The sequence below is a fragment of the Cupressus sempervirens genome, chromosome 7, assembly GCF_028749045.1.
Source record: "Cupressus sempervirens isolate cs-2001-9-10 chromosome 7, ASM2874904v1, whole genome shotgun sequence".
Classification (NCBI taxonomy): domain Eukaryota; kingdom Viridiplantae; phylum Streptophyta; class Pinopsida; order Cupressales; family Cupressaceae; genus Cupressus; species Cupressus sempervirens.
The window spans coordinates 705,936,689-705,961,332 of NC_143124.1; the positions used below are offsets into that span (position 1 = coordinate 705,936,689).

General features: G+C 34.3%; 2 protein-coding genes across 2 annotated transcripts in view; one reads left to right on the forward strand and one right to left on the reverse strand.

Annotated features, from left to right (window-relative positions):
• Nucleotides 1–447: 447 nt before the first annotated feature.
• Nucleotides 448–24,644, forward strand: part of CHR24 (chromatin remodeling 24) — an 83,541-nt gene continuing 59,344 nt past the window's right edge. Inside the window, exons 1-4 of the mRNA XM_089792588.1 lie at nucleotides 448–876; nucleotides 1,829–2,955; nucleotides 9,860–9,990; nucleotides 10,203–10,257. Of these exons, the coding sequence (XP_089648714.1) occupies nucleotides 669–876; nucleotides 1,829–2,955; nucleotides 9,860–9,990; nucleotides 10,203–10,257 (1,521 nt within the window). The 5' untranslated portion in view covers nucleotides 448–668. The remainder of the gene's footprint in view (nucleotides 877–1,828; nucleotides 2,956–9,859; nucleotides 9,991–10,202; nucleotides 10,258–24,644) is intronic.
• On the reverse strand, nucleotides 11,635–24,097 carry LOC149549173 (uncharacterized). Its single transcript, XM_089793670.1, has 3 exons — nucleotides 23,925–24,097; nucleotides 23,598–23,828; nucleotides 11,635–11,834 (listed from the first exon to the last, which is right to left on the reverse strand). Exons 1-3 carry the CDS (start codon nucleotides 24,073–24,075, stop codon nucleotides 11,635–11,637), a joined length of 582 nt encoding a protein of 193 aa, XP_089649796.1. The 5' UTR covers nucleotides 24,076–24,097.

Genomic DNA, 24,644 nt, shown 5'->3' on the forward strand with positions numbered 1-24,644 from the left:
AAGTTTTTGGGATTGCTTTGAATGGATTAGAATAATCTTGACATGTTTTGAATTCATTTAGGTTTGATCGAGAATGATTTTGGTGACATTAGAAGGGCCTTGACTTGATTTTGAAACATTTAGGGTTGATATAAAATGATTTTGAATATATGCATTATTTTGAAATGTTCAAAACGGTCTTTTTCTTTTTGAAATGTTTAAAATGAGTTTGATTGATAATCAAGTTGGCCAAAATGATGAAGTTACGAGATAAGAAATGATGAAATGTTAGTGCACGTTAATGATGAATGTGTGTCCAAATCATTTTTTACCATCTACCGTTATCTCACTTTTGAAACCTAAACATCACAAAAAAAAAGATTATATGATTAAGCATGACCAAAATTCGTCATGACACGATATCCTCCATGTTTTAAAAAAAAGATAGAATAAGAAGATCGTACGTCTGTGGATCATCTCTTAGGGCAAGTTTGGTACCTGAGGACGACAAAGCGGGAGTTGAAATTTCAAAATCTGCAACAGAATCTAGGGAAACTATGAAAAAAAACCCAGAGGATTGAAAAGGAAGTAAAGCACATTCTTGGTTTTTTTGTCAATCTATTTAAATCAGCGGATATCGGAAATTTGTTATCTTAGTGTAACCCAAGGAGAGCCAGAGCACGCAGACAATGACGAATGGGAGGAAAATTGAAGATGGCGAAGAAAGAGAGAACAGGCGGCAACCCCAAAGCCTCAATCAGAAGAATGCCCAAGCACTTCAGACGTTGGCTCGCCTACGAGCGGAAAGGCAAAAACTTCGCCCAATTCAATTCAATTCCGATTCTAAATCCGTTCCAGACAAATGCGAAACAACAGAAACCTTGCCGAAGAATCAGGGTTCGTAGTTCACTATACTCCTTGGAATGAACCTTGCAAATAAACGCATTTTTGTTTTCAAATTTGATTTTCACAGTCATTAGCTGCAAGTCACTTTAAGTCTCAGGCAACGCAAACAATTTTGCACCGATTGGGCTTAAATTAAATAAGAACTAGAGAAAACATATCCGATGCTCTAACCGTGTAGAACTGAGTGGAGTTATGGTGTCTGAAATAAGAGAATTGATATTTTTGCCCATAATACTAGGATTAGCTAGCCGCAGTCATGTTTCCATGTACGGGTTTAGGGGTAGTTTACACTTGTTGCTGCTGAGATATTTCAAGAACACAATGTTGAGACTTTCCCATTTTTCGTAAAAGATTCAGCTTTATCAAAACGTTGCGTTAATCCAAGTATGTTCGGCGGCGTCGTAAAGAATGAAGCCCCAGCTCCCTCTTCCTGTAGCCTGAGAATAACCCCCTTGGTTTCCTGTAGTGAAGGTTCCATTTCTTGTTGCTAGACGGTTTAGCAGTTTCTGGGTGGAAGTAAACACACGTTTGCATTTTGTTAAAATTCACTTGCGAAGACCATTTAAAATTCTTTGAGATAACATTCTATTTGTAATGTTTAATTCACTGTAAAATTTGAAGGTGCATTTTGTTTTTTAGGTTTAAGATTTCATGCAAGTAAGAGCACCTGACTAAGCTTAGCCCGTGGAAGCCAAAGGCGAGTTTATAATGATTGTTATTGCAATCTTACTTTTTCCCAGTTTTATATTTTTTTGGTTTACGTGCCCAATTTTTATTTCTGTGCCATGACATGTACCTTAGACTGATGAAAAATGATAGGCAACTTGTCGGGTTTTTTCTGTTTGAATTTGCTATGTAAATGGTTGGAGATGAATTTATGAAAGAGTTGCTTCCCACTAGTATCTGTATGCTAACTGTGTTTTGGAATAATTTGAATGGGCAGAGAAGGGCTTGGACAAAGTCAAAATTTCTGGAAGACGGAGGCTGTGTAAGGTTTCTGCTAATGCTGTTGATTCAAGCTCCCATAGTCTACTGTCTGATGGGTCCGCAGCAGATGAAGGTAATTGTGAGAATTATGTTAAAGCATGCAATGAGGAAAACAAAGGATTATACAGTTATCAAATGCCCAACATTGTATCTTCCAAGAGCAAAGAAGATAGCAAGATCAGTGTGAATGAAATAAGTTCAAAGCTTCATTCTCTGAACATCAAGAATTGTGTGTCCTTCACTACAGAAGACATTGTTAAGGCAAAGTTTAATGTAGAATGTAGGGCCAGTACTAGTGATACATTGAATCCTCTCAGTGATAGCTCAGTTGATGAGTGGAATGGTGATGATGAATATGAGGTTGACGATGGAAAAAATGAGTCAAAGGGGTGGCAGGATGTGGAATCTGCATTTAGTGGCAAGGACGCAAAGGATGAAGCCAAAAGCCCCATTCACAGTTCCGATGCTCCAGATTTTGAGAGTGCACAATCGGCATTGTCTTCATTGTCTTATAAGGGTGATGATGGTGAAGAGAATTATGCTGAGTCAACTAGAGATACTTCATTCTTTGCTGGTTCTAGTCTTGGGGATCAAGAAGATTTTCCTAAGCTTTCAAACCTTAAAACAGACAATGCACATAGTATCTTTTGTGCAGATAATGCCAAAGTAAAACTGTCAAAGGGAGTTGAACAAGATAAAAACACTTCTCAAGTTTGTACAGCAGTTGAAGTGTCTTCTTCTGCTTCGGAGCTTGATTCTGCATGTTCTGAGAATGAGAATGATTTAATAGAATCTGTTAAGTCTCTGAAGGGCAGAGCAAACGATTGTGCATATTCTGCAAAGGGCAATGATGAGAAGGATGCATATGAAATAAATGCTAGTGACGAGGAAGATGCTGCTTCAGCAGCTGCTGAAGATGCTATTGTATTAACTGATGATAATAAAACTTACTCACTTCCTGGGAAAATTTCAAAACACCTGTATGCACATCAACGTGAAGGAATTAAATGGTTTTGGAATCTTCACTGTAAATGCAGAGGAGGCATTCTAGGTGACGACATGGGTTTGGGAAAAACAATGCAGGTATTCTTTGTCTTCACTTGCATTGCAGTTTCCTAGTTTGTTTAATTACATATGTGAATATAATTTTCATATGCACTTCAAGGTCTATTGTCTTCTTCAACTGTCAAAAGAATGAAATGCATATGCAAAGTAATTTGCTTTGAATTTACTGGCATTGTAACATTTTTTAGTCATTATACATTTAGGATACTTTCTTGACTTCTAAGTGCTCTCTGCTGTGATTATCTCTTTTCTATTTCAAATAGCTGTAACGATTGCTTTGCTCCAGGAGAATGGTAACTTGTATTCATAACTAGGAATTAAAAAAATGTTGAACTTTGTTAATTGTTTGTACTTAATTTCAAATGTTTAGTGCTTGTAAATATTTTGTAATACTGATTGCAATTATAACTGTTGCGCTCTTTAGAAATTGATTTTTTGTGTTGCATTGTTTGAGAATTATACCATTAGCAAGATTAATATAACAATAAAATTTCTCTCCTGTTTCATGATTTCCCCCTCTTTCTTAATTTTTACCCATCTTTTTTTTCACTCAACCCTTTAGGGCCCGTTTGGTGAGCGGAATAGGAATACGTATTCTGGAATAGAACGTATTCCTGTTCTCTGTTTGGTTCAGCAAATATTTGATGGGAATTCACGGACCCGAAAATTTATGTTTTCTAAAATAAAAAAAAATGGAATAGGAATACGTATTCCAATACCACCTATTTTGGTGGAATTGGAAAACTCCATTTTTGGGCCAAAAAATGGAATACGTATGCCATTTTTGCTTCGTATTCCAATCCCATTTTGGTGCATCCAAACAAGGAATTCACAATTTTTGGAATACGTATTCCAGAATACGTATTCCTATTCCGCTCACCAAACGGGCCCTTAACTTGTTTAGAAGGGGGAAGTGAAATTCAAAGCTTCTTGTTCAACACTTTGACTTCTTCCAACTTCTATTGTTTTTCTGAAGGTAGTTGTCATTAGCATATTTTGCAGACTCAGACTCGGAGAGTACTCTGCAAGCCAAAAATTTTCAACTCGGACAAAACTCAGCAACTGAGAAAGAACTAAAAATTAAAATCTCTTACGGAAACATATTTTTTTGTAAAAATCAATTATAAAATATATTAAAGTAAAAATTGACGATGTGAAAGAGAAAATGCAATGTTTTATAGAAAAAACAGCACGTGAAAACACATTTTTAACCAGCATTTTACCTGCCTTGACATTATGACCCATGTTTTTTTTGTGTCTATTAAAACGGGATAGTTAAACTTGTGACTACTCACACAGCAAAAAAAAAAAGAAAGTACTTGCACAGCAAAAAAAATAGAAAGTACTTGCTGACTTGGGGAGTGCTCGCAGAATTTGCAAACTATGGTCATTAGATTTGTTTTGATGCTGTTGTCCTGTTTTGTTGAACTGTGAGTTTTCTTTCAATCTTTGAGGAGTTCCATCCTTATGTTGAAACTTTGTTATGGTATTGCATGCATTAAACAAAACTACGTCATTTTTTAAAGGTACTTTCAACTGGCATTGATGAATAGGAATTTAGATTCCCGGCTCCATATGTTTTTCAGCTAAATATTTTGTTTAAATTTTGAAACCAAGAAAGTAACAAAGGTCTTAAGGGAGAGCTTAAAATTTAAGCAGGTCCATTATAAGGTCAACAATCCTGGCACCTTGTAGGGTGGTTTAAAGTTAATATTATGCAAGATTGCCCAATAGGGGCACTTTATGTGACAGTGGTACTACGATACTGGATGTACATAACCTACTCTCCCTTGGGACTTGACGTTTGGCATCTATGCGGATTGACAATGGAGCTTCTCACCATATTATAGGATAGTGAGAGCATTTTTCTAATTGAATAGAATACCCATTTACAAGTTATTATTGGTAATGATGCTTGTTGTTTTGTGAAAGGTGCTGGAGCTACACCCTTTCATTTAGATTTAGGAATTCCTCTTCATCTGAGTGATGCAATGTTCGTTCTTGGAATCAAGAGAAATTTGATTTCTATTTGAGCATTGGAAGATAAAGAATACCAAGTTGCATTTGCTGGAGGCAAAGTTCTTGCTTGGAAGAATAGTACTTGCATTAAGACAACTTGTAAAATTGGTGTTCATCATGAAAGTATATCTAGACTTTTTGCTCTATTCAAGCCTTAGTGCATGACTCCATGAGTACTGGTGAGCTGTGACATAAAAGATTCACTCATCTAAATTTTAAGAACTCTTTCCTCTATGGAGAAGATGGTCATTGTTCTTCCAAAAATCAATCAAGAAAATGATGGTATCTGCAAAGGTTGTGCTCTAGGTAAGAGCATTAAAAGTCTTTTTCACAATACTGAAAGTAGAGCTAAAGAAAATTTAGAGCTGATTCATTAAGTGGTTTTTGGTACTATGTGACTTTTATTGATAATTTCTCATGTATGACCTGGATTTATTTTCTGAAAACTAAAGATATTGGTGAAGTCTATTTAAAGAGTTCAAAGCTCTTGTTGAGAATTTGCTTGATAAGAGGATCAACCTTTTAAGGTCTGACAATGGGGGTCAATATACTATTAGCATCTTTGAAATTTTTTGTAATTTAGCTCGGATTAAGGAGTTTTGTGTCCCTTATAATTTACAACAAAATGGAGTTGTAGAAAGAAAGAATAGATCTATTGTTGAGGCAGTGAAGCAATGATCCATGATCAAGGTGTGCTAACCTTTCTTGGGAAGAAGCTTGCCAGACTGTCATGTATGTTTAGAATCATAGTCCTCAACAAATTTTAGACAATATGACTTCTGAAGAAGCATTCACAGGTATCAATCAAGAAGTCAGTCATATCAAATTTTTTGGATGTCCAATTTACATTCATTTACCGAAAGATAAAACGTCTAAGTTAGAACCTTTAGGCAAGAAGAGAATTTTTATTGGTTATAGTGAGTCTTCAAAAGCTTACAAGGTCTACATTCCATGACAAAACCAGATTGAAATCAACAGACGTTTAATTTGAAGAAGATGTAGCTTTTAAAAAATTGAGGGATTACTATGGAAATTGATAGTAAAAATCAAGAGACTTCTCAAGATATGGATATTGCTGCTGCTGATTCATCTTTTGAGATTTAGAGGGAGACTCTTGATTTAGAAGATCCTATTGATCTGTAGATTCCACAGTTGAACCTAGTAATGTTTCATTTGACAAGTAGAGACCTTTGTGGGCCATAGATGTATGCAAGAGGCTGAAAAAATATGCAACCCTCGTGGCACTTTTAGAGAAAGATCATGGTGTGCGCTTGATTGGAAGAACACTTTTCGTTGTTTCAGCTATGATTTCCTAGTGCAGCAAGAAATGATCATGTGCGGCTTAAAGTAGAACAAAAGTTGAATATGTTGCAGCTTGTGTGGCTTGTTGTTGTTTCAAGATAGAACCAAGCATTCGGAGATCAATATCATTGTTTGAGAGATATGGTTCAAATGAAAGCAATTGAGCTCAAGCATATTTGCACAGATGATCAAACACTTGTCATTCTCACCAAGTCACTTCCTAGAGTGATGTTTTCTTATTTTGTAGATAAGCTTGGTATTGTCGAGATTGACACCCTTGCTGAGAGAAAGTCTCAGCTTCAGTGATTCTTATATCATGTTGTAATGCGTTTGTCTTTGTGATGGAGAAATTTGAGGTGAAAGCCCTTGTTATTCATTTTTCTTTGTGATGGAAAAATTTGGGGTGAAAGCTTTGTAATGCATTTTGCTTTGAGACAAATAAATTTGTGGTGAAATTTCTTATAATGCATTTTTCTTTGAGATGAAGGAATTTTAGGTAAAGCCCTTGTTGCTCTTTCCACTCATGGGAGTAGCCCTAGTGGATGTCATGTTGAGAGACTCCATGACTACATCACATTGAGTGTCTCCGTGATGTGAGCTTGTGTTTATTTCACACATGGGAATAGGCATGTTGAACATCATGTTGAGTGAATCCATAATGCTATCATGTTAAGAGAATCTGTGATAAAGTTTTGCTTAATACATATGCGTGTAGCCATTGTTTGTCATGTTGAGAGATTCTGTGACATGAGAATCTGTAAATGATACCTCCTTTACTAAGAGGGAGTGTGATGTTTTCATAGCAACAAGAGCTATCATTCATTTTGTGTTGTTTGTGCTTACGTGTAGTCATCATTTCTTTTGTGTTGGGGTTGAGCCTATTCATCGTTGGACTATGCTTTTATTTCTCTTTACTTGCGAAAATCATTTTGATAATGTTTTATCACTATATGATATTGAAGATGATGTTTCGATCAAGTCATGTTTGCTTAGCATTGAGTTTTGCATTTTGCCTCTTCGAGGCATGACAACGTGATTGATTCCATTAAATTTGTTCAATATGTTACATTTGCACGGTTGTTTTGTTGGAATGGCTTTGTGTTTGTTGCTGTTGTATTTGTGTTGATGACAAGGTTGTGTAACCATTGCCAATGCATATGCCATCGTGTGCTCTCTCTGCAATGTATAGGTCTCGATATAAATGTTTCGGATGTTTTTGGAGGACTGGTTCCTATTCTTTATCACCACCATCCTTTCTATTTACGGTGGAAATTTAAGCATTGTTGGTTACATAGGGATTGGATGGTTCTTGTGGTTGGTGTATTACATAATGACAAGTGTAACTGCCGTCAACTCTTAAGGTAGCATTGGGTTGTGTTTAACAAATGTGAGAGATTGCGTATAATAGCTGAAGCGATTTGGCAGGACATTGTGATGCCAAGCAATTGATGTATCTTCTTCATTATTGTGATTCCATTTGATGTGCGGGTCTGAGATAGTCTGAAAAATATTGGTCAATGATATCACATTCTCGGTGTTACTATTGTATGATCAGTTTTGTCGGTGTGCTCTGTGCTTCAAAAGGAAAAGCATATATGCTGTCAATGTTTAACCCTATAAGGACATACTACAAGTGATTGTTATGTAATAACAATTTGTTGATAAAGTCATTCTTCCTTATAAGCTTGTGAAGTTCTGTATTGAATCTCATGATTTTTCATTAGAGGAATAATTTTGAGTGTGGCTGGGATTTTCCCGTCAGGCTGGACAGTTTTTGCAGGACAAATATCTTGTGTTGATTTGATCTTGTTTTTCTGATTATTGCTTTTATAGTCTTTTGGTTCTTAATTTAACATCTTTCAAAGTTTTATTTGTGTCTTAGTAATGCTTCTTCTTATTTTTCAGTTTGGTTCTCTTCAGTTTCTTTTGTACCAATATAGTTGTAGATGCATACTTCATGCATTAGTATTGAATTTTTTGTAATGGTTTTTCCTTCACTACATTTATCATGACTAACATTTAATTTCTGCTCAGATTCTAAAATCTGAGCTTCCTCGTTATGTTGTCTCTCAAATGAACTACTAGGGTACAAGTTTTCATGCCAAAGTCTAATTTCTTTTTTGTCCATTTCCAATTGCCAAGGATTGTGTTACTGGTTCTCTTAATATTCATGAATTTTGTAGAAGACAGTGCCTTTTAAATCTCTGTAGGCTGATTTTTATAATCTGCATAGTTGGCATCAACATTCACTTATATTGAATTCACAGGAACCTCTTTACAAATGAAAGTGTGATGTATAGGTTTATCGACAAATCCAATAAGTTCTCTGTGTTATTGTTCTTAGTTATTGAAGTGCTTGCACCGCTGCTTTGATTTATGGAAACATTCACATTATTTTACATCATGCGGAGCTTCTGACCCAACATCTCTATCATTATATCAACCTGAAGGCAACTAAAGTCTAAAACAGTATCAGTGATGTGCTGATCATAAAATACACCAATATTCTTCAAAATTATTTGCAGAATCTTATCTTGTTGGATATTTTGCCCTTTGCCTGTCATATTCACTTATTCCATCACTCAAATGCATAGAATGAAAATCACACATGCTGGCAAGTTCTAGAGCTTTGATACCATTTGTAATTTCCTTTTTTAAATATTCCTTATTTTTCTTTACATAATTAACTCACAATAATAGTTGCATAATTAATTATAAGCATGCCATGAACCAAAAACGTGTAGTTTTAACAGTTCGTTATATATTTCAGATTAAATGTTTAGCATGTATTTCATAATGAGAGAATTTATCCTCTTATATTTGCTGTAAATGTTGCTCCAACCAATAGTTGCCATTCTTTATTTACATGCTTTTGAAGTGTCTTAGGGTTTGGCTGAATCAAGGGTTTCTGTCCGTTTTTCTCTGTAATGTTCTCCTGTAATGCCCTTTTTGGTAGGTTTTTCCTCCAATGGCCATAACCATACACATTCCATTATTAATTTTGAGAGAAATTATTATTATTTAAAACGAAGTTTTATATTTTAATTATTAAATTGAAATAAATGAAAATAATTATTTCATGCTACAAGCATTAAATGAAATAAATGACAATATAGCAAAGCGATGAATATTAGCCACAAGTATTGCATTTTTGTAGAACAAAGTTAAGTCTAGTGCCCGTTCTTGTTATTTTTCTTCCCTTCCATTGATATATGAGGCAAGGTGCAAGTCTTACTTCTGAGCTTTTGATTACTACATTTGCTTAAGAATGTTTTATTTATTGTTATAATGATTATTTTGATGTTTCAAATCTTGTCTTGGGAATACAACCTTGAATTGGATCTGTTTGTTTTTTCAAAATTGTTTATGTTTTGATTTTGAAGCTATTTATTTGAAAGGTTTTTTTGAAATTAATTTTGTTTTGAGATCCCACCTGTGGTCTAGCGGTGAATTGGGGTGATCTCCATATAGGAGGTCTTAAGTTCCACTCTCACCCACTAATATATGTGGCCTAGCCCACGCTGCCTAAAATAAGCTAATTTTGTTTGGTATGCTATCTTTGTTTCAAAATGTGCGTTGATAAATGCTGTTTTTGTTGCAGGTGTCTGCATTTCTACTGGGCCTTTTTTCCTCAAATATGATCAAACGTGCCTTGATTGTGGCACCGAAAACACTTGTTGCACACTGGATGAAGGAGTTATCTTTTGTTGGCCTTGCAAGGAAGACTAGAGAGTGAGTTATGGTCTATAAAACCAAATGGCATTATGTTTGTATTTCTTGGGGGGTGATATTTGAAGTTGCTTGTGGATCTGATTTTGTATGCGATTTTTATTCAAATTGAACTGCTACATGGGAGATGAAAGATAATTTGATTTACTTTTAAAAATTTATCTACAAGTTTCTAGAGGTTTTTTATGTACTCATATAACAATGTGATGCTGTAGTTACTCTGGAAGTTCAGGAAGTGCTCGTGGGTATGCTCTTCTGCAGGCTCTTCAGGTGATACTATAAATTTGTTTGCCCTTTTTATCTAAATTAAATATGACAGTATTATTTGTATACCATTATAAAGTTGATGAAGATCTGTTGTACATTTTTTTCATTTCTTCAATTTCTAGTAACTTGTTCGATCTTGCATTTTTCTACTGTAATCATTTGAAGTTTTGTGCAACCAATAAGTCACTATATAAGTGGGGGCTTGGCATTTTGATGTTGTATTTTTCTACTGTAAATGTTTGAAGTGCCTTGCAATCACCAAGTTTCTAATAAGTAGAGGCTTGGCCTTTTGATCTTGTATTTTCCTACTGTTATTTGTTTGAATTGCCTCGTGACCAATAAGTTTCTATATTAGTGGATGATTGGCCAATAGATCATTCCAGATTTTTGGCTTCATGTTGCAGTTTTTAGGATTAACAAGGCTAAAAGGCATTCGTAAGCCAACTGATCCTTTCTATTGTTGTGGGTGGATCCTTGTAGGATACATATTTACTTAATAATCTAATGCCTATGAGCTAAACACATTTAAATTAGATTATTAAGGTTCGGTATTTAGATGACAAAGAGTAGCAAAATATATAGATCTCATTGATGCATTGTCCATTGAAGTGGCATTTCCAAGAGGTCTCTAGTAAACTTGCAATCACTCATGTTTAGGATATAGGTTAAAAACTTAAATCAGTATAATTGGTATAGAGGTGGACTTGACTTAATAGATGTGACATCTAACTATTATCAATGAACAATTTCTGAGGCAATGGTGGTACTTGCGTACCTTATTTGAATGTAAACCTGCCATTATTAACTAGCTAATTGAGAATAATTAAATATTCTTGATATCTTAGTATATGTATTAATAGGTAAAAATTACACTACTGCCCCTCCGTAAGTGCAACTTAAAAGAGATGAGAAATGAAAAATGAGGAATGGGACTTGCCAAAACAAGCAATATGAGGTACCCATATACAATAATAGATCCCCCAAAGAGAGGATAAAGAACCCCTTGATAAAAAACAATGAGGATAAAGACTAGGTAGAGCCTTGCCCCTCTCCTAACTCATCCTTGCCACTTTCCTCAAATGTGACTCAATGTTGGAGATGATCCATGCTAGGAAGAAAGAAATACAACGATGATTGTAAATGCTTTTTCTCTTTTGGAAAGGTGTTGAGTTTCTAGATCAGATAAGAAACTTTGCATAAATTTAGTGTTGAAGGGTTGGAAAATAGTTCAAGCGTTTGAAATTGTTCTATTGTGTATTTCCCTTTTAATTTCATAAATGATAAAGTGAAAGTCTTTTATTTAGAAATATCCTGTAGAAATATCCTTGAGCTATTATCTTGTAAGAGATAACTAGTGTTACTCAGGTGCACACACTTGGGTCAAAAATCCAATGCATTGGGTGCACGAACCTGGGTCAAAAACTTAGCGCACTGAGTGCATCTACATCCTTGGTGCAGGTACGATGCACACCCAAGTACTCCCACCATGCAAAAAGCACGGCTGCACTGGTCGAAGCACTCGGGTGGTATGCGGGGACGCGGGTGCGGGGGTGGGTGCTTGGGTGCGCTCGACATGTTGGCTAAAAAGTAAAATAACAAACAAACATTTTTTGTAATTGTTTTTTATTGTTTCTTTTAGCAAGGAACCCTAGTTTGATGTGCGTCCCATGAGGTCTATTTCATTTTTGATATTCATATTTGAACAATGAATTTTGAATCTTTCATTTTTGTCATTTGATAAATTGATAGTTAATGGTTGACTTACATGGTACTATGTGTGTTTTATATTTTTCATTTTTCATTATCATTATGTTTAAAAGTTTTAGCATTTTACTAAGTTCAATGGTCATTGGTAATGGTTATGAAGTTTCAAGTTTCAAGTTTGAACTTATGGTTAGTGAATCGCATTTCAATTTTCTATATTCAACTATATTTGGTATGTCATATTGAAGTATGATTTCATAATTAGCATTTTTAGTCATATATATATTCTATGCAACCCCCCTCCCCCCACTCTGCACTTTCGTTGTCCCCTCATTGTCCCCAAATTGAGGCCCTTTTTTTCTCGCACTTGAAACTCATCCCGACATGCCTTTGCAGCACTGCACCCTTGCGTCGATGTAACATTGGAGATAACGAGGTTTTTGAAGATCATATTTTTGCTAAATAGTATGAAGATACGAGCAAGATAGAAGAATGCAATATACAATGAATTTCCATGCAACTATGAGATGAACAACTTGTACAGGTTTTTGTGTAATGTTTTGATGGAATGGAAGATTGATTTGATGGTTTAATTATTTGATGGCTTTATTATTTGAGATTCAACCATTTTGTGTGGTTGTTGCTTTGTTTAGAAGTTTATGTTTGTATTGTTAAGTAGTTTTTGACAATTTATTGAATGGGAGACATTGGGACAATAGTAACCTAGCGTTGGAAATTCTTTTCTTTATTAGAACCAAAAGGGCTGAAGAGTGTTCATGCTACCTAGATAAGAATTTTGGCAATTTCTTATTGAAATTTGTGCAAGATGTTTAATAAAAATCATGTGGACATTTAGATGAAAAAGCACAAATTGTTTCTTTTAAAAATCATAAGTATTTTTTTCTTGTGAAAGCACAAATTCTTATTTTAAAAAAATGTTCAAGAATATTGTGGAGGGATTTTTGAGATTTAAGGATTTTAAAAGTAAAAATTGCAACAAAATAAAAGGAGATAACAAGATCCTCTATCAAAACAAAGATCTTACCTCAAAACATTGTTTGAGAAGTTGTGGTGTTTCAAGGGTTGAAGTTTTAACTACATTAATGAACATAGTTTACTAAAATCGATATCATAAGGACAATCAAACCCACCTTATAAAATGTTGATAGTGTTTTCTTAGGTGGGAAAACCACCCTTCAAAGAGTTGTGGCTGCAAAATGGGCAATGGAAGGTGATCAAGTTGTGTAAAGGAGTTTGTAAGGTGAACAAAACAAAATGTTGAGAAATGGAACATCCAGTTTTTCTTGGGTCTTAATTAACAAATAACATACTCAAAGTTATACAATTATCACTTCAATTTCATAGGAAGACAGTTAAATCAATTTCAATCATATGAAAAGGAATTGACAGTTAAATCAGTTAAACAAAATTTTTTAACGAAGAGTTGAAAACACCATCAATGAAAATACTTTAGAAGTTAAAAACCACATACCATGAAATTTGAGATCGAAATCAAAACTAGGGATGCTTTTGCAACCACTCGGGTTAGTCCACAAATACCACTATAACAATATCACATGACGACTATCATCTAAAAATCGCTATCTCAAAATCAAATGATGATTACGATTAAATACCACTATATTTAAAATTAGGGCATCACATACCACTGTATCAATTAGGGCATCGTTTGCTGTGGGTTCATTTAGGGTTTTCAGTTATCTCGGATTCAATTAGGGCTTTCGATACCACTGATTCAGTTAAGGCTTCTGATACCGCTGTATCATTTAGGGTTCCAATTACCACTGAATCATTTAGGCTTTCAATTCCTTTCTTTTCGATTACTTAATTGTTGCAAGAACTCAAGATTAGGAGATGTGCTTCATATAAATGGAAATTGATATATCAATTTATCAGATAATTCTATCCTTTGCAACTAATTGTAAAAATAACTATAATGTTGATATAACTCAATTATTCTTACCTTCATCTTGCATGTACATCATAAAAGTAAAGATACCTGTTCCCGACAACCAATTGAATGTATGGCTTATCTTTGTTCGATGCATGTCCGACAACTTATGGAGAGGTGAAACATTGTCAGGGGCTTAACCACCCAACCTTGGACCTCAACTTTTTCCCCACACAATCTCTAACGAGAAAGGCCCTCCCTACCCGGAATAGACAGGGACCATCTTGTCATCTAGCTGAGCAATCTGGTATCTAACCATACCCCTCAACTTGACAACAAGAGATTACATAATAGGATCACTCATGAGCTAATAAATAATTCATATTAATATTGATAAACATTGTTATGTCATATTTGATTTCATTTTGGGTTCTTGCAGGTTAACTCCACCTCTTCACCATTTCAATGGCTTCTTTGCGGGTGAATCTTAGGTGCCTGAAAGATTATGACCATTCTATTTATTTTACACCTCTTCACCTTTCATGGCTTCTTTGTCGGTGAATTCCTCGGTGTTACAACACTTTGAAAATGTTTTATGATAACACATGCATTAATGTTGATTCACACAATTCAATTGAGTTTTCTATCATTGAAATTCATAAATGAGATAATCTCAAAGATACTCGTTATAAATCAGAAAGGATCTCAATGTTTTACAGGGAAAAGTAACAACATGATACCAAAGATTGTCCCAGTCTGCATGTAAATTTGACTAAGGGTTGTTATAAGGGAGTAATGCTCTTGAATACACATTTAATCTCAGCCTTTTTACTTATATTGTACAACAATGTTAATATAATCAGTGGTAATCCGAACTATGATTAGCATTACTTCTTTGAGATACTATTCAGCAAAAAGAAAAGGAAAAGCCGACTACAATTAGACTTAGACACTTAGCAGAGAATGTAAGACACATGACCTGATGTATATTTAAATCTGTTTGAAGCCTTGCAATTGATTTGAAATCCCCCCTTCCTAAGATGTTGCAGACGTTTCCAAAGAGCAAAATATTTTATTTGTCAAAGTGAGCAAAGCACATATGGCATAATATAGATTGACGTTGCTTAATATTAGAAGTGCAAATTGTAATTATAGTGAAATTGACACATGAAATATTTGGAAGTTGGGTGTTTGGATCTTGCTATACAATTTTGTATCTATACTTCTTTGGTTTCCTTAGGGCGTAACCGCAGTTATATATATCCATCCTTAACAAGGAATGATGCATATGGAAGAATACATCAGCATTGATATACAATGAAAAAGGTCTTACGGATATACAATGGACTTATAGCAAGGTGTCGATTATGAAGAAAAATCGCATTAACCAAGGAAGAACGTGGAAATGGAAGTACTTACGTCCCCCTATCTCACTCGACTCTAGATATAAATAGGTCTTAAAATAGACTCTTTGGCTTTCGTCGGTTACAAAAAGATTACTTGCCCATTCGAATTCCAAGATGACCATACGAATACAAACATTAATTTGATTTGAAAGGAAGAGAAATAAAGAGGGAAAAGAATTAAGGAGGAGTTGAAGAGCTATAAACTTTATTTTATTATTATAATACGTTCTTATATACGTTCACATAAGTATATTGGTGAGGTGACATCATTAAATTATATTATTATAATTTATTGGTGCCATTTCATTTTTATATTTATGTGTTCGTATTTAAGTGTTTATTATAATGATAAGATAAAATTTAATAAACAATCTCTAAAGGTATAGATTATATTTTAATTTAATTTATTTTATGTTTTTATTATATTGTTTCCTTAATAGTGCATGCGGTTCCCACAAATGTATCCTGTTTCAAATCGTTAGGTCCTCAACCCATTTGTCTAGTGATGGTGATGCTCTTGCTTAATTCTTTTCTGACAATGCTTTCACCCCTTAGACATGCTTCTTGTAAGGAAATTCTCCGCAGCTAAATTATATTATCATAATAAATTATTTAATCATAATTAATCACAACGGTTAACCATCTTCTCAATTCCATGAATTCGTGACAAATGATCAACTAACTTGTTATCTTCATTTTGAAATTATAACGACTAACTATCTTACCATTTCACAAGATTATAACCAAATTAACTATCAACTGACTTCATGTGAACCTCAATGGCTATATTTTAAATTAGGTCAAAAATTGGGATGTAACAAGAAATTCGTAGGTTGGAGGTCAAGGAGGTAAGGGAAAGACATTTTAGTAGGGAACAGTTTGCAACTTTGATAAGGGAGGAAAGGAACATGGTTCAATAAAAAGGCATGCCTAAAAAGTCAAGCCCTAAACATCAACAAAATCTTGAATACTTGGAGAAAATTGTGACCAACGCAATTGGAAATGGCTTATCGAAAGAAGTGAAATGGAGGTTAATTTCGTACAAAAGATTATTCAAGACGGCATTGACATTTATATAAGTAGCTAATAATGAGTGTGGTAAGAAGGTGCCATCTTTGTTTAGTTTAGGCCATCATTATTTTAGTCATATTGAGCTAACTAAATCATTGTTTCAAAATTCCTCGTGAAATTTAACTCAACTCTTCCTTTGACACCTTTTGACTGGGATTAATGTGAGTTTACTCCTAATAATTAGATTGTTATCTTTATTAATAACGCATCCAAGTGCCTATGTATATTATTGCATAATTCTTCGTATCATGTATCTTTTAATACCCTTGATATTGGAATATGGTTTTATTAATTTTTTGGGTATATCTAATATAAGAAATCTTCATTTATCTAAATCTAGGTTTTGCTCAAATTCTCTGTGAGTGTTATGTTGAACTCTTTTTGAATTTCATGTGACATACAAATTTCACAAAATTCTATGTTTGGATGCCATTTTTTATTATCTTCTCTTATATTCTTTTAGCTTTAGGTTATATTGGTTTCAAGTAGGGTGTTTAATTCATTGAATTTGAATAAGACAATTAGTATTCTTTAGATACTATATCCATGTCATCTTCTTGTAATCTTAATTGAAAGGTAAAGAATAAAGGTAACTACAAATAGATGCAACTTGTAGTAGGTTGATGAAGTCACAATGGATTAAATCCAATGGAGTATGGGATTTGGCAAGATGATACCATTAATGATGTGAAGACCATGTCTTTGGATGCCTTGATAAAGAATACAATAATCTTGTTCTTTGATAAAGCATTATCTTAAGAAGGATAACTTTAAAATCTTCTTAAGTGAGTTGTGAATTGGAAAGCAATTTTTTTGGTAACTTAGGAACAAATAAAACATCTCAAATAAAGTTATTGCAGGTCTTGGCTATTTTTGATATAGCTGTCTCTTTGGTAGACCTTTTCATTTGAAATGATATAGGTCATGCATTTTGAAGCACCACTATCAAGAATTCACTTAGCATCCTTTGAAGAGAAAAGTGTAGTGTAAAGAAGAATTGTCTTGTTTGAGTTTTGATTTTGGTATCTAAATTTAGAATTGAAATAAAATTTTGGAAACTTCTATGTATATTTATTTGAATAATAATGTAAAGCAGTATTTCTTGAATAAGATTAAAATTATTCCCATCTAATCGGGATTATATTTTTTTTCTATTTCATGTTGTCAAGATTACAATTTTCTCATCTCCCTTTATAGGAGTGATGATTTTTGAGTGTCTCACAACACTGTGCTATGATCCTAGGAGTTTCCATGCTTCAATGAGGGAGCCATGATTTTTAGTGCGAAGGATGAAATAATCTTCAATTTGAAAAGTGATAGATATTGATTCATCAACTCTTTGGTGGAACGTTGAATGATATATTGCTTATGGATTTGGCTTGAAGACTGACTTCCCATATATTATAATTGGCATGTGCATTTATCAATAGTCAAATTGTTATGGGAGGCCATTATAGATTCAATGCAATTATAGATTTGGTATATATTACTTGGAGGCTTACACTAGGTAAGCATTCCATATGTTCTTTTAACATTGTCTCACGTTGGTCTTGTTTTTGGCACAGATGATATTGGTGGGAAACATCAACTTGTAACTCCTTGATCCCGAACAAAAATAGGAAATGTCCTTAGAATTGTAATATATTTATGCTAAATGTTAGGATTATGTAACATCCCATTTTCCCGGGTCTAAATTAACATCTAACATACTCAAAGAAACACAGTTTCTACTTCGTTTCATAGGAAGACAGTTATATCATTCATGTTCATGTGAATAAGATTTATTGTTAAAATTAGTTAGACAAAATTTCTTAACTAAAAACTTGAAATACCATCAAATGAAATTACTACAGAAATTGATAACCACATACCTCGAAAAACTGAGATCGAAATCAAACTAGTGATACTTCTGCAACCACCCGGGTTAGTCCACAAATACACTATAACAATTTCATATGATGATTATCATCTACAAACCGCTATTTTAAAATCAAATGATAATTACAATTAAATACCACTATATTTTTAATTAGGGCATCACTTACCACTGTATCAATTAGGGCATCATTTACCTTCGGTTCATTTAGGGCTTCTGATACCGCTATCTCACTTAAGGCTTCCGCTACCATGGATTCAACTAGGGCTTCCGATACCATAGATTCAATTAGGGCTTCTGATACCACTGATTCAAATAGGACTTCCAATACCACAGATTCAATTAGAGTTTCCGATTACCACTGTATCATTTAGGGTTCCAGTCATCTCTCAATCAATTAGGGCTTCATATTCATTTTCCTCCGATTACTTAACTGTGATAGTATCTCAAGGTTAGAAATATGCTTATATTCGATATTCATATAAATGAAAAGCAATCCATGATTCTATCTCTTATATCTAGGTGCAAAATAATAGCAACAACGAAATAACTCAATTTAATCTTACCTCCTTATAAATAAAGGTGATATTACTTGTTTCCGTTAAACAATTGACTGTATAACTTATCTCCGTTTGACTCATGATTGACATCTTGAGAGAGGTGAAACATTGTCAGTGGCTTAACCACCCAACCTCGGACCAAATCTTATCCCCTCACGATCTCTAATGAGAAAGGCCCTCCCTACCCGAAACAAACAGGGGACATCTTGCCATCCACTGGGCTTCCTAGTAAGTAACTCACCATACGACTTGGCAACAAGAGATCACAATAATAGGAATTTGCATGAGTTATTAAATAATTCATATTAAATGATAAATATTGAAATGTCATAATTGATACGGATTCAATTATTACAGATTCCCTTTTTTTCACCTCGTCATCCTTTTTCTCTTGGCTACACAGTCGGGTGAGTCTCATATATTTGAAATCCTTAGAGCAGACGACTCTTATCAATTATTACATATATCCAACATTTCACACTTTGTGATTACATAATTATGTTCTTTAAAGATCTCAAAATTGACAACATTCTTCATGAGTGAAACATGCATAAGCTATAGAAATGTTTTATGTATTAATTTTATGAATACTAATGTCAATCTCATTTTGCCGGTTCTCTTCACCTTCTCACCTTATTTAGGCCTCCAAGCTGGTGATTCCCAGGTGTTATCAGATTAAAGATCACAATGATACTTTACATCTTCTTTACCACATACTGGCATCTTCGCCTAGTGAATTCCTTGGTGTTTTGGTTTCAATATCTCATTCTTAGTTTAATATATTTCAGGATGCATTTGATTCTAAACTGGGTTGATATACTTTCTTATCATGGATCCAAAGATAATTTCAAAGTAGCTCTACATATTCGGACATATATATATGAGAAAGAATAAAAAACAAACTTTATAATTTCAATGTCATATCAAAATTTAAAGTGTTTGGATTCAAGCACTTTATTTGAGTATATGACATGGTTTTCAAATATATAACAGAGTACAAAAGGTGTATACACGTTTATTCCTACCTATCATACTTTGCATTGGAAATAAACTGTTAGATTTCGTGAGATGAAAATGGTTTCACAATGTTCTTGCTATGGTTGTTATAAGCATGAAAAAGATTAACTAAAAACTAGTGTGCTTTGAGCATATATATAATCTGAGATCGACTTTGGCAAAGAAAACAAAATAAAGAATGTGAAGCAGAGTATGACATGTGTCTTACGTGACTCCTTAAGTGGTTTAGAAGGCTTGAGTCTTGAACAAATTCTTGCCTTCAGACTGTGATCCACGGCTAGTGCTAAGAATATTGCAGGTAAATATGACTACGAGTTATTGAGCTCTCGTTTCAGTATTATCAGCAGCTAAGGTTGGAAAGACTGAAAGAGAATGATCGTATCCTTATTCTGTTATTTATCTTGTGGCAAAGTTTATGAAGGAATAGTGGGACGGAGGTAAGAGCAGTAAAGTGTATCAACTTTTAGACGTAGTTGTTCTCTGAGCTTTCGTTAGCAAGGAATGATATGAAAAAGGAATAGAAGAATGAATTGTTTCGGGTATGAAACTCAATTAAAAGAAGAGCCCGACTTAATGACTTCTTGTAGTTACAAGAATCTATTTGAATTCCCAAGAAGTGTATATGAATTTAAAAACATAAATTCTATTAAACATGCCAAACAATAATTGGTTAAAAGCAAGAATAATAAAAAGAAAATAGAATTGGAAGATTAAAATTCGAAGATTATAATAATACAATTATTATAATTTGAACATTATTATAATGTACAACTATTAAATTATTAAATGATAATGGTGCCAAATCATTTTATATTTAAATGCACGTAATTAAATATTTATTAAAAATAATATGATGAAAGATAAATTAAAATTCTTTAAGATATGTTTTATATTTAAACTCAATTAATTTAATTAAATTATTAAATAACTCATGCGAGTCCCGCAAATGTATTCTATTTCAAATCGCTAGGTCCTTTACCTGTTTGCCCAGTGATGGTGATGCCCTGTTGAATTCTTTTTTGACAATGCTTCCACCCCTTCGACATGCTCCCATTTCGCCAAATTATATCAAATTAAACTGCCAACTGACTTCATGCGAACCTCAACGGCTATATTTCAAGCTAGGTCACAAATTGGGATGTAACAGATAACTAGCATTCCTTTGAATTCCTAGGTGCTTAGATGTCTACTAATTGTTTGTGGACTACTAGCTGTTCCATATGGCACAAGCTTGTAGAATTGTGACTACTCATACTAGAACTCTATATTATATGTTTCCTTCTACCCATGATTAAGAAATAGGATTTTGTTATTAAACACAATTGTATGCCATTGTGAACAATGTTACCACATGTTTCTAGGACAAGGACAACATGGGATGGGGGAATGAGTTTTGAGGCCGACAAGTTTTTTTTCCCAAGTTTGGGAATGACAAGGAGAATGTCTATATATATATAGGTAAATTTTAAAATATATTTGGAAATTTGCATAAGTACATTATATTCATATGAAATCTTGGATGAAGCATGCCATCTAAACATTATAGAACCTTAATATGCAACATTTCAATGGTCAAATTCAATACTCAATATGCATTCATAAATTTTGAATTCATTTATGCATGTACTATTAAAATAATAACATACAAAATTGGATACACCCAAGAACATAATTCGGAATTCATTGTCAATACCTACAAGAACAATAACCCACAATCCAAATTGATGCACACTACTACCAGTTATGTCTGATATAAATTATTGGTTTACAAATTATAGGCACAGTGTTACAATTGCTTTTGAAGACTACCATTTGTGAATTGGTGCTTGAAGATGAAATAACATTCCAATAAAATACTAACATGAAAAGCCTCCGAAATTGTGTTGGAGTTGACTGTTTTAGGTTTGACATTAACATTAAAGGGCTTCTATAGATAGTAGATAAGTATATGTCTCCCAATCCTCGTCTCACTCTAGATTACATTCACCAACGATCTAAGTTGGGGTTACACTGTTACATCGCTAAAGTTGCACATGCAATTCATTTTAAGTGGATTGATAATAATACAAACAAGACTGCTCTACAGTTCCAATCATGACATAGGGTTGTTATAGCAAGATGACACCTTGATGCAACCTCCTGTTTTCACCAAATCTTCTACAAAGTGCCTAGGTCAAGACAACCAACCTAGCACTAAGTTATTGCCACAAAACGACATAAAGATGCATGTTGTAGGTTTGTAATGCACTTCTCATACTTTCCCAAAACGTTGCAAATAGTCCGCTATATGATTTTGCGCCATGTAGCATGACTATAGAAACATTCTTGATTTCATGATTCTTAATTTAATGTTGCCAATTACTAACCAGAGGACCCTAAAGAGTAGGAATTAACTACCAAATATTAATAAGCATAATGGGGTAAACTTGGAAGAAGGGGACTACCTTGATGTAAAAAAGAAAGTTTTATAAAAGTAAAACGTGTGTTTAGGTGAAGGTGCAACCTACTTTGTGGGTAACGCCCATCCATCTTGGGGACTTCGAAGGCATCCTTAATTGCCTTTGGGAGGTGCACGCCCCCCCCCATAAAAAAATTGGGCGATGTCCCCGAGATTTTGGACGTCCTTTGGAATTTTTAAAAAATTGGGGATGGGGTGGGGATGTCCCCTTAGCTTGGAAACTTCCCCGATACGGGGAGAAGGGAAATCAGGTTGGGGATGTGTTGCTTGTGTGTTTTTCCTATGTGGTTACGCATTTTTTGTTGATTTATGGAGGAGTAGACTATATATTGAGAAGGGGGGGGGGGGTGAATCTGGATCTATAACAATTTATACCTTTCAACCAATTCATCCATATCCAATAATAACTTATGCATGCAAATCTATAAATGTAAACTTTGCTATAACATGTAAATCAAATTAATCACATGCATGAAAGTAATAACACATAACACAATATTTGTTGCCCAAAAACCCTCCAAGGTGAAGGTAAAACTGGGGTGGGGACGACACCCACAAATCTTCACTACTGCAGTAATAAAGTTAACAAGTTAAGGTTACAATCATAGTTGGAAAACTCGCCAAATGCAAAAACTCGCCAAGCCCCCCAAAAGTTTAATTGGGAAAAACTCGGCGATTTAAAAAAAAAACTCCAGAACTTAAAAAATTGCTGAAATTTAATTAAAAATACATTTATTTTGCAAAATTTAATGAGAAGATGCATCTAATAAGTTAATTAAAGACAATATAAAAGAAAGAAACAAAGTTTAGATATATATAAATGTATAATGCGTACAAAATTGCATTCTCATGCAGAATGCTTATGGTAGGAAGCAAAATAGTAAATTACTAAATAGTTTCAATTTGTCAAACTAGAAGTAAATGCTAAAAGTCTAAATACATCAATACAATGTCAATCACATCTTCCTCTTTCCAGTTGCACTAGCAGGAAAGTGAGGGGGTCTAGTCCTAGAAGAAGTGCCTCGCACTGGGATAGGGCGTGAGCTGCGTGACTGTGAACTCTGTGACTGTGCCCCCTCGCTCGATGTCCCTACTGACTAGCTCGGCGTCTTAGAAGAGGATGCATCTCCTCCTAATGGTAATGCCTGATCCTCGCCTGAATCATCATCATCCTCGTCCTCATCCTCAATGTCATCCATAGTGAACTGAAAATCAGTGTTAGCCTCCCCCTCCATGGCCTGCCTCTCCAAATCAGCGATCTCATCTGGTGTAAACAATGGACTTGGCTCTTGTGCTGTCCAATCAGAATAAGGATCTATCTCATCTAGATCAAGTGGACCAGGTAGTTCTAAGAGCTGTGCCTTTTTTATACGCAACTTAAGATTATAGTGCACATAAACAAGGTCATTAAGCCATTTTTGAGTCATTCTGTTTCTTTTCTTTGTATGGATGGACTCAAATAAGCTCCAATTGCGCTCACAATGGGATGAGCTACAAGGTTGGGATAGGACTCTGAGAGCAAATTTCCTTAAATTGGGGGTATTGCCACCCCAACTTGCCCACCAAGCATCTGCAAAACAAAATTTAAAAAGTTATAAAGCATTAAAAAAAAAAATCAGAAGCACAACTTATCAATTAGCAAAAGTTTTAAAGTTTGACGCTTTACCTGGTGCTTGAGTAGATCTTGCTCTCTTTGCTAGCATAGAAGAGAACAAAGGACCCCTTAATTCCACATAGATTTGTTGTTCGGTCACAATAAGGTCTCTCTCCTCTTCACTTGATATCATTCTCTCAATGCATTTAGAGAGACCTTCCATGACCTCTCCATTAGGATCTGAGTAGGAATCATGAGCCCAAAAACAAATAGAAAATGATATCAAGTCTTACTACACAACCTATAAAAGTAAAGTAAAATAAAGATTTATTAAAATCCGAACTTCAAGGACAATCAATTATCATAGCACTTGAATTTGGGATTGAGGAAGTAGCCTGTTGCATGAATAGGTTGGTGGAGCATATTGTTCCACCTCCTATCAATTATTTCCCAAATGGGGTCAAATCTGAGACTGTCCCCGTGATAGTAACTTCTAACAGCCTCTTTTGCCCTATCCATGGCCTCATAAAGACCTCCCATTGGGGATTGCTGCTCATCACATGTGCGCAAGACTAGAACCAGGGGCAGAGACATCTACATTTGAAATTTGAAAAATACAAATTAGTTAATAACATAGTAAGTTATGAATTGATAATGAAACTTGAATAAACTAAAAATATAATGAAGTTACCTCCACAATCTCCTTAGCCTTTTCAAAAAAGCTATCATCAAAGACTATTCGTGCCACAACCTCTCCTTCGGGCTTCTTTGAGTAAGGTGAAGCAACCCAAT

Excerpts from the sequence above, each read along its gene's own strand:
- LOC149549173 (XM_089793670.1), bottom strand. The coding sequence starts at position 24,075 with ATGGAAGGTCTCTCTAAATGCATTGAGAGAATGATATCAAGTGAAGAG. Across the intron at positions 23,829-23,924 it reads AAGATCTACTCAAGCACCAG|ATGCTTGGTGGGCAAGTTGG; the intron begins GTAAAGCGTCAA and ends TTTGTTTTGCAG. Across the intron at positions 11,835-23,597 it reads ACAGCTCTTAGAACTACCTG|CCAACATGTCGAGCGCACCC; the intron begins GTCCACTTGATC and ends TTTACTTTTTAG.